Source organism: Tyto alba, unplaced genomic scaffold, assembly GCF_018691265.1.
Source record: "Tyto alba isolate M040663 unplaced genomic scaffold, T.alba_DEE_v4.0 Super-Scaffold_44, whole genome shotgun sequence".
NCBI lineage: Eukaryota > Metazoa > Chordata > Aves > Strigiformes > Tytonidae > Tyto > Tyto alba.
This window is the reverse complement of record NW_024881320.1, coordinates 189,880-199,821: the sequence shown is the minus strand read 5'-3', so window position 1 is coordinate 199,821 and position 9,942 is coordinate 189,880. Positions and strand designations below refer to the sequence as shown.

General features: G+C 60.1%; 1 protein-coding gene across 1 annotated transcript; it reads left to right on the top strand.

Annotated features, from left to right (window-relative positions):
* Nucleotides 1-5,136: 5,136 nt before the first annotated feature.
* PRX (periaxin) lies at nt 5,137-9,581 on the top strand. Its single transcript, XM_042805301.1, has 5 exons — nt 5,137-5,217; nt 5,485-5,596; nt 5,683-5,806; nt 5,884-6,071; nt 6,908-9,581. Exons 2-5 carry the CDS (start codon nt 5,591-5,593, stop codon nt 9,290-9,292), a joined length of 2,703 nt encoding a protein of 900 aa, XP_042661235.1. The 5' UTR covers nt 5,137-5,217; nt 5,485-5,590; the 3' UTR covers nt 9,293-9,581.
* The last annotated feature ends 361 nt before the right edge of the window (nt 9,582-9,942 follow it).

Sequence of the window (9,942 nt, the reverse complement as noted above, 5' to 3'; positions counted from 1 at the left end):
CTGGTGGTTTATGGTTTTTTTGTTTGGTTGGTTGTTTTTTTGTTTGGAATTTGGTTTTGTTTGTTTGTTTGTTTAAAAGCATTACAAAATGTAGCGCAGACTGGAAAAGCCTGTCTGTAAGACTGGACACAAGAAATTCCCACAGGACTCTGCTATTAAGGGAAACCCAGGAAGGAAGGTGAGATTACACATCATTATGGTGTCGCCTGGGGTCGGAAGAAAGCCTCGATCGCACATAAGCTGTGGGCCAGGGTATCACAGGGTATTGGCCAATGTACATTTCTAATTATTATCTTGTAGGACACCCTTGTTTATTCTGTTAGGCGGCGTCACAGTTTCGTGTACATAATTGTTTATTCTGTTTAGTGTGGGTTCCGATTGGTCTAAGGGGTCTGAGAGGGGTCTTTTCAAGAAGTCACCTCTGGAATGTATATTAAAATATTGGAGGGATGTGGGAAGCGAACCCCTTACCGGGAAACAATTGATTATTGTAATCGTTGGTGGCCATTGCACATTTTAGAAGATTGAGAGAAGTGGCCAAAGAACAGATCTTAAAGTATAACACTATGCTTATGCTATAATCGATTTTGTTTCGTTGGAGGGAAGGGAAACGGGAGGAAGTGCCTTACGTTGATTTTTCTTTTTGTGGCTACATCATCCGGAATGGCAAAAGGATGGTGGTATGATTCCAAGCGACCCTACGGTTTTATCTTTAGAGAAGGATCAGGGAAAGGAGTCAAAGACGTGCTGTTCGCCGCATAGATGTCTGGGCCCCCGCACGCCAACCAGACCCCGTGCACCTTGCTGGGCCACGACGCACACCGACGAGGCCCTCTAGGGCACAACCACACCTACATTTGCCTGGTGACCCCGCACCCCACCAGACCCCATGCTCACTACTTGGCCCCTCTGGACCACCTCGGGGTCCCCAGTCGGCCAACTATACCCCCCAAACCTCCCCAAGAACCCCTACACCTTGCCTGGACCCCGTGCACCTCAACCAGCCCCCCTGCAGCCCAACAAGACGCCCGGCACACCAAACTTACCCTCTACACACCGAGACCCCCGTAGTCTGCTTGGCCCTGCTGTGCTAACTCTGAGCCCCCCGCATGCCAACCAGACACCCTGCACCCTGTCAGTGCCACCTGAACCCCAACCAGATCCCCTACAACTTGCCTGGCCCCCTGCACGGTGCCTGGACCCACTGAACCCTGTCTTGGCCCTCTTGTAGAACAACAAGACCCCCTGTACTGCAACCAGATCACCAGCAACTCGCCTGGCCCCCACGCACCCTGTCTGGACCCCTTGCAAAACACTCAGACCTCCTGCACCCTAGTCAGTTGACCTGCACCTTCCCCAGACCCCCATGACACCATCAAGACCCCCTGCACTTTGCCCGGGCCTTCAGCATTCCAGTAAGATCAGCTATAACCTGACTGGACCCCTTGCACACTCTCTGGGGACCCTACACCCAAACCAGACTCCTTGCACCTTGCTCGGCCCCCCTGTACCCAGTCTTTGCAGCATGAACCCCAACCAGACCCACTGCAACCCGCCTGGACCCCGGCACCATTTCTGGGCCCCCTGAATCCCAGCCAGACCCCCTGTACCTTGCCTGCCCCCCCACCGAAACCTAACCAGATCCCCTGCAGACCAGCAAGACCCCCTGCAACCTGTCTGGGCCTCATGAACCCCAGACGGACAGACCCCTTTCACCTCAGCAAGACCACCTGAAACCTGGACCCTCTGAACTCTGTCTGAACACCCTGCACCCCAGTAAGCACCCTTGCACCCTGTCTGGGACTCCCACATCCCAACCACTTCACCTGCACCCCCACCAGAACCCCTGCACTTTGCCTGGACCCTCTGAACACTGTCTGAACCCCCTGCACCCCAACCAGACCCACTGTAACCTGTCTAGGGTATCTGAACCCTGTCTGGGGCCTGTACACCCCAACAGGAACCCCTGCACCCCAAGAAGAGTCCCTGAACACTAACCACAGCCCCTGCACCTTGCCTGCACCCCAACAAGACCCCCTGTACCCTGTCTGATCCCCCTTAACCTCAGTCAGATGTCCTGAACCCCAACCAGTCCCGCTGTAATCTGCGTGGCCCCCTTCCACCTTGTCTGAACCCCCTGCACCCCAGCAAGATCCCGTGCACCCCAAGAAGACCCCACGTACCCTGTCTGGGCCCCCAGAACCCCAACCAGACCCCCTGCATCCCAACCAGAACCTCTGCACCTTGCCTGGACCTCCTGTAGCCTCCCTGGGCCCCATAAACCCCAACTGGACTCCCCTGCACCCTTTCTGAACCCCCAGCAGCCCAGCTGGCCCCCCTGCATCCCAAGCAGACCCCACGAACCCCAACCAGACCCGCTGCAAACTGCCTGGCCCCCCTGCACCCTGTCTGAACCCCCTGCACCCCAACAAGACCCTCTGCACCCTGTCTGGGTCTCCTGGACCCCCAGCAGACCCCCTACACGCCAACCAGACCCCCTGCACCCCAACCAGACCCCCTGCACCCCAACCAGACACCCTGCAACCTGCATCTCGCCGCCCCCGCCCACTGTCAGACCCACCCCCCCCAATCAGCCCAATGCCCTACAGCCCTCCCAGTGGCTCCGAGTCCATCCTCTGTGTTCTCCCTACAGAATCCCCAGTAACCCCCCGGGCTCTCCAGTTCTTCCTAGTGCCCTTCAATGCATTTGCAGCTTCCTCTTCCCCCCCACCCCCCCCCCCCCCCAGCCCCGTCCAGGGGCTCGCTCGCCTCACCGGGGGTCCCCCGGGGGCTCCCGCCCCGTAAAGCGCCGTGTGCGGGGCCGGCTCTCCCGCTCCGCCATCCCCGTTCCCACCGGGCTGTAGCACCGGTTTGTGGTCACCGGGCGGCAGCAGCGTTTCAGTTTTGTTTGGTTTTTTGTTTTTTTTTTTTTTTTTCCCGAGCCTGGAACACGGCGGGAGGTGACCGGCAGCTCAGCCCGGTTTACCCCGTCTGCGTACTGGGGGGGTACGGGGCTCACGCTTCTCTGCCCCGGGAATGACAGCAGCGAGCCAACTGATACTGGGGCGAGATTTTTAAAAAATAAGGCCGCACAGCTGACATCCTGCAGGCAGGAGAGAGTGAAAGCTGCTTTGTGTGAGAGAAGCAGTGAAGCTTAGCAAGGAAGCAGCGTGTTCGAGCAGCCCAGATGCAAGTGGCTGGTCTACAAATGAGTGATACGCTGGGTGACCCTTGGGCTGTGCTGTGGTGTTTGCATCTTTCCTCACCTCTGTGCTGCCAGCTCTCCTAATCCTGCGCCTGCACGAGGCTTTTCGTGCAGGACCCGTGACTTTCAGTAAGAGATGCTGCACCAAGTCACTACCAAATTGGACGTGGAGCAGGGAAAGCAAAGACGCATGTTGGTATATTAGACGCCCTCAGCAGATGATGGAAAAGCCCTGGGGGTTCCATCTTTGCTCTGTACCACGCTTAGTTACACGGTTTGGCCCTGGGGCTTTTGCAGGGCCTGCAAAAAAAGAAAAAAAAAAAAAGCCTGCAAGGGGCCCTGCTGCGTTCCGGAGCGCACTGGGGCTCTTGCCTCGCACCACATTAGTTTGGGAGTTCGTTGGAGCTCCTGAGCTTGACTGGGACCCCTAAAGGAATTCTGAGGTTTCCCACAAAGGGTTTTGTGGGGGCTGGGACCTCTAAGGGAGTTTGGGGGGTTCCAGGACCCGCAGGGGAGTTTTGGGGGTCCCCAGTGTTGTGCAGTGCTTGGAAAGAGGGATAATTCACGTGCCCCCCTCCAGTTGCTGAATCCAGCCCCCACCTTGTGTCAAGTGGCACCAGCTGTTTGTGTGGGGATGGGGTGTCAGTGAGTCACCCCTGGGTGCTAGGAAGCCCCGCAGCACCCCTGGGTGCTGGGGAGAGCTCAGGGTGCCAGCATCCACCTCACCAAGGCTTGGGGTGGGTGCAGCGGGTGCTAGCGAATTCCCCAGGGCCCCCGCACTGCCCTGCCGTCAATCATCCCATTCATGTGTCCACCCGCGCCCATGGGTGCTGCTGGCAGGGACTGCTAAATCAGCACATTGCTCGGCTGCTTAGGGGGCGACCCAGACATCTGGGCTCCCCTTGGGGTGCTATGGGGATCCCAAGGGTGCTTTGAGGGTCCAACAGTGCTGTGGGAGTTCCTGGGGTGCTATGGGTGTCCCAGGGGTCCTTTGGGGGTCCCAGAGGTGTTAGAGTGTCCTAGGAGTGCTACGGGGATCCTGGGGGTGTGATGGGTGTCTCAAGGGTGTTATGGGGGGTCTCAAGGGTGCTTTGGGGTCCTGGGGGTGCTTTGGGAGTCCCAGGGGTGTTTTAGGTACTCTGTGGGGGGGCTCAAGGGTGCTTTGGGGTCCTGGGAGTGCTATGGGAGTCCCAGGGGTGTTTTAGGTACTCTGTGGGGGGTCCCAATGGTACTTCGGGGTCCTGTGGGTGCTTTGAGGATCTGATGAGGCATCTCAGGGATGTTTTGGTGGTCATGGGACTGCTATGGGTGTCCTAAGGTTGTTATGGGGGTCCCAGAGGTGCTTTGAGGGTTCCACGGGAGGGTCCCAAGGGTGTTATGAAGGGTCGTGGGGGTGCTCTCCCCTCTTCCCCAGCCCAGGGATTCCCCCAGAAGCCCTGCACCCCAGAAGGCTGGTACGCAGGTACCTGTGTACCCATGCACACCTGCACCCACGCACCTGCGGAGCCATGCAGCCTGCGGATCACGCAGGCAGGTGCTGATGCCCGCAGCGAGGGCAGACCTGGGCCATGGGGAGCACAGTTTGCAGGATGTGTCCCCCCAGCTCCTCTCCCACTTCTCTGGCTGCCAACCCGGGCGTCCATCACCGCAGTCGCAGGCCCGGCCCGCTGAATCCAGTCTCTCGCCACCCTCCATCCCACGGGATTTTGTGCTGAGTCTCCCAGATTCCTGGAATTCCCTTGGGGTGACAGTGGAGGGGATCCAGGACAAGGGACCCCCTTGTCCCGCCTGTATGTGGGTGGGTGCCAGTGGAAAGTTCAGGGTGCGGTGCCAAAGGGGGTGTCTCCGGTGCAGAGCTGGTGACCTTTGCTGAGCCAGCGTAGGATGGAGAGCCCGGACGCCTGGGTTCTCTTTTAGGGGGGGCCCGGACGCCTGGGTCCCCCCATCCTGGTCGTCGGGGGGGACACACAGCCACTCCCTAGTAGAGCGCCAGAGCAGGAAGGAGCTGGGAGGTGAGGGGGGTCTTGGCAGATACCAGCAGGCAGGTTTTGGGGTGCAGGGTGGGAAAAGGGAAGCCCCCTGCCCAAGGGACTGCCTGCACTCTGCCTGGGTGTGTGGGGCAGGAGGGGGGGGCTGGGGACTGCAGTGAGGGGAGGGGCGGGCTGGGGGGCTGCAGCGGGTAGGGTGGGGGCTGCAGTGGAAATGTTGGGGATCTGCAATGGGGGGGGAGGTGGGGGTCTGCAACAGGGAGGGGTTGGGGGTCTGTGTCCCATTTACAGGAGCCTGCGGTGCCGGAGCACTCCCAGCCCCTGCCACCACCTCTGTGTGTGTGTGTGCGTGTCCCCCCAAAACCTAGTGACCCCTCTGGAGGAGGGGACCCCCGCCATGGAGGTGAGTGCCACGGTGGGCGGCGAGCACGGCGTGGGGCAGGAGGGAAGGGCCAGATCCCACCCCCCCACCCCCCTTCTGACCCATAGGAGGACGCAGCACTGGTGGAGCTAGAGACGGCGCCCGAGACTGGGGTGACAGGCATCACTGTGGCCCGTGACCGCTACGGCCTCTACATCGCCAAGGCACCCAAATCCTTGCGCATCCACCAAGGTGGGGGGGGTCCCTAAAACCCACCCGGGTTGAAGGGGGGATGGCACTCAGGGTAACAGCCCCTGTGGCTCCTATAGGTGACCAGCTTCTCGGCGCCAGGGTGTTCTTTGAGGGGGTCCCCCCGGAGGACGTCGCACGGGTGCTGGAGGGTGCCAGGTCTTGCAAGGTCTCGCTCTTCCTCCGGCGTCGGACAACTGGCACCCGCGTTCCCCTTGGCAGCATCGGCACAGTCGGCGAGGGACACCAGGGGAAGGTGGCCAGGCTGGTAGGTCCTTATGGATGCAGGATGCTTGGGGGGTCCCTATCAATGCAGGACGGGGATGCGGGATACTCAAGGGGTCCTTATGGATGCAGACTCAAGGATGCAGGATGCTCGGAGGGTTCCTATGGATGCAGGATGGGGATGCGGGATGCTCAAGGGGTCCCTATGGATGCAGGATGGGGATGTGGGATGCTCAGGGGGTGCCTATGGATGCAGGATGGGGATGTGGGATGCTCAAGGGGTCCCTATGGATGCAGGACGGGGATGTGGGATGCTCAAGGGGTCCCTATGGATGCAGGACGGGGATGTGGGATGCTCAAGGGGTCCCTGTGAATGCAGAATGGGGAGGCAGGATGCTCAGGGGGTCCCTATGGATGCAGGACAGGGATGTGGGATGCTCAAGGGGTCCCTATGGATGCAGGACGGGGATGTGGGATGCTCAAGGGGTCCCTGTGAATGCAGAATGGGGATGCAGGATGCTCAGGGGGTCCCTATGGATGCAGGATGGGGATGTGGGATGCTCAGAGGGTCCCTATGGATGCAGGACGGGGATGCAGGATGCTCAAGGGGTCCCTGTTGATGCAGAACAGGGATGCAGGATGCTGAGGAGGTCCCTATGGATGCAGGGCAGGGATGCAGGATGTTCAGGAGGTCGCTATGGATGCAGGACCAGGGATGCAGGGTGCTTGGGCGGTCCCTATGGATGCAGGACGGGGATGCGGGATGCTCGGGGATTCCCTATGGATGCGGAACCGGTGATGCCGGATGCTTGGGAGTCCCTATGGGTGTGCACGTGAGTGCGGTGGGTGCCAGGTCCCATCTCCCCCACCCTCACCCAGAGCATCCCGATCCTGACGCCCTCCAAGAAGCTGCCACCAGCACCCAACACAGTGAGCGCGGCAGCCGCCAACTCTGTGGCCGTGGAGTTTGCCCTTCCCAAGCTCCCCAAGCTGGTGAAGAGCCGAAGCGGTGTCGAACCCGCACCAACTGCCACATCCACCGCAGCGCTGCCGGCGGCGGAGCCCACGCGGCCACGTGTGACGTCATCCCGGTTAACGGTGAAGGAAGCGGCAGCCAGCAAAACACCAGCGATGGAGGAGCTGCCAGTGAAAACGGAGGTCGCTGGCGTTGCTGCTGAGGTGCCAGCAGGTACCGGCACACGGTTACCGGCCGTGGAGGTGGCAGTGCCAAAAGTCACTGTGGGGCTGAGCCTCGCCGGCACGGCACTACAAACCACCCCTCAAGCCAAGGAGCCAACATTACGGCTGCCGAGGTTGGAGGTGGCCGTGCCAGCGTTGCCGCTGCCAGCAGCGATGCCAGAGCCCAGCACAACCATAAATCAACCTCAAATCAAGCTGGGGGAGGGAGACACCCCCAGCAGTAGCCGTAAGGGTGGAGGCAGCCCGGTGCCAAAAACCAAGATGCTGAATTTCAGCACGGCCCCAGTAGAGGATGAGGAGGGGGACACCGGCATGCGAGGGGGATTTACCAGCATCCGTGTCCCCTCCATCGCCATCGCAGTCCCCAGAGCCGCCGTGGAGCTGGTCCCCGAGCTCAGTGTGCCCAAACCAGAGCCAGTCACCATCGGTAGGCAACCGCAGCTGGAGGTGAAGCTGCCAGCGCGGCAGTTGGAATCAGCGCCTGCAGCGCCATCTCAGTTGACCTTCCCGGCAATGATGGTGCCATCCATTGATATCGCCATGCCACACGTTGGTGTGGGTTTGGCGTTGCCAGCAGATGCTGGCACCACAGAAGTGCCGGGTGAGGGGGGTGCCACGGTGACACCAGACGTGGTGGCCAGGTTCGCCAAAGGGCTCCGAAAGCTTAGCCTGGAGCTGGAGCCCACAGCACCTCTGCCGGCGGTGGAGCTCACCTCCCCGGCACGGCTCACCGGGGACGTGCCAGCAACCGGCGCCAAACCCAAACCCTCCAAATTCACCCTGCCACGGTTTGGGTTGTCCCTTGTGAAGCTCAAAACAGGCGGCGAAGGCAATGGGTATCCCCCAGCACCCCACAGCACAGCTGCACCAGCACCACCCGGCATCGCCGTCTCCGGTCCCGTGGGGGCCTTAGACCTGGCTTTGGGAACAGCTGGTGCCGCTGGTGCCGGGGTCAAGCTGAAGGTCCCCAAATTATCCCTGGCGCCTTTTGGTGTCAAGGATGGGGACAAGGGTGCTGGTGGTGAGGAGGGTTCCCAGGATGCTAGCACAGTGATGAAGCTGCCACGGTTGGGAATCGGGGGGTTGGGAGGGGACGGCGGGAGGTCGGCAGAACCAGGGTCCCCTGGGACCCCCCGGTTTCAAGTACCACGGGTGGGCATTGCCCTGCCAGCAGCAGGCAGCCAACGTGTGCCATCACTGCCTAAACTCCCCTCCGGGCCAGAGCTGGGCGGGTGGGTGAAGTTGCCAAAATTTGGGGGATCCAGCCCCGATATCCGCATCGGGGGTGTCCCCAAAATGATGAGACGTGGGGGAAGTGCTGAGAGCTTGAGCATTGGCATGGGAGGAAGGAAGATGCTGGAATCTCCCAGCATGATGCAGTTGAAGCTGAAAACCAGGGGGACAATGGATGATGGAGGTGGGCAACCACTGACCTCCCGGTTCACCATCCCTGCCGTGGGTTTCACCATGCCAGTAAAACAACCAGAGGGTCCAGTAAGCTGGAAGATACCAAAACCCAGCGGCGTGCCAGCATTGAAGGTACCGGTGTTGGAGTTGGCACCGCCGGGGGTGGATGGGATGGAGGAGACCACCAGGAAGGATACGGCACCGGGACACTGGTCTAGGGTCAAATTGCCAAAATTCACCACAGGTTTTGCTGGGAGCGGGTTGGAAGGCGAGGGGAGGATGAGGATGGGTGGCATGAAGAAGGCAGTGTTGGTGTTGGTGAAGCCAAAGGAGAAAGGAGAAGACAGCCGGGTGGTGGATACCCATCCCCACGTCAATGGGGAAGCGGAAGGCAAGGCCCGGCGACGGCGGTGGGTGCCCAGGGTGGGTTTCTCCCCCGGGGTGTCCCCACCAGAGCCCCCCATCACCCAACCCAAGGGGGGGAAGATGCGGTTACCCAGCGTTGAGCTCTCTCCTGGGGACCCCAAATTCAACCAGCGGCCAGTGGTGACGGAAGTCACCCCACGCTTCAATTTAGGGGGGTCCAGGGGTGAGGGGACTCATAAATTTCAGTTGCCTAAGCTGGCGCTGAGCCCCCAACCATGTGGTGAGCGGTAAACACCTCCCCTGAGCATGGGGGGGGTCTTCAGGGACCCCCTGAAACAGTGATGAGGTAGTGGAGCATCACTTGCTCCCCCAGATTCTCTTTAATCCCCTTACCCCCAAAAAAAGTCCTAATTCAGCTTTTGGGGGGGAAAAGGAGGGTGTTTGAAGCTTTTGCCCATTTTCAGGTGTTAATATTAACCAGGGAGTGGGGGGGGACAGCAGCATCGCCCCCCCCAGCCCCTTGCTCTCGCCTTGACCGGAATAAATGTTAACCCCAAAAAGATGCTGAGCATGTCAATGGGGTCTGAGGATGGGTTTTGGAAGATGGGGATGGGTTTGGGGGGATCAGGGATGAGTTTTTTGGGGGCTGGGGATAGGTTTTGTGGGGATGGGGATGGGTTTTCTGGGGCTGAAAGCGGGTTTTGCAGGGCTAGGGTGGGTTTTAGGGGACGAGGGTTGGGTTTCAGTGGGATGGGGGATGCGTTTTGGGGAGCTGGGGCTGGGTTTTAGAGGATCGGGGATGAGTTTTGGGGGGCTGGGATGTGTTCTGGGAGACCGGGGCTGGGTTTCAGGGGGTTCCTCCACCCCAGCTGCTGTCCTCTGCACAGGGGAGCGGTTGCTCCTGGGGACAATGTCAGCAACAGAAGGTGTCACCATGGCAA

Excerpts from the sequence above, each read along its gene's own strand:
- PRX (XM_042805301.1), top strand. Across the intron at positions 5,807-5,883 it reads ATCCTTGCGCATCCACCAAG|GTGACCAGCTTCTCGGCGCC; the intron begins GTGGGGGGGGTC and ends TGGCTCCTATAG. Across the intron at positions 6,072-6,907 it reads AGGGGAAGGTGGCCAGGCTG|AGCATCCCGATCCTGACGCC; the intron begins GTAGGTCCTTAT and ends ACCCTCACCCAG.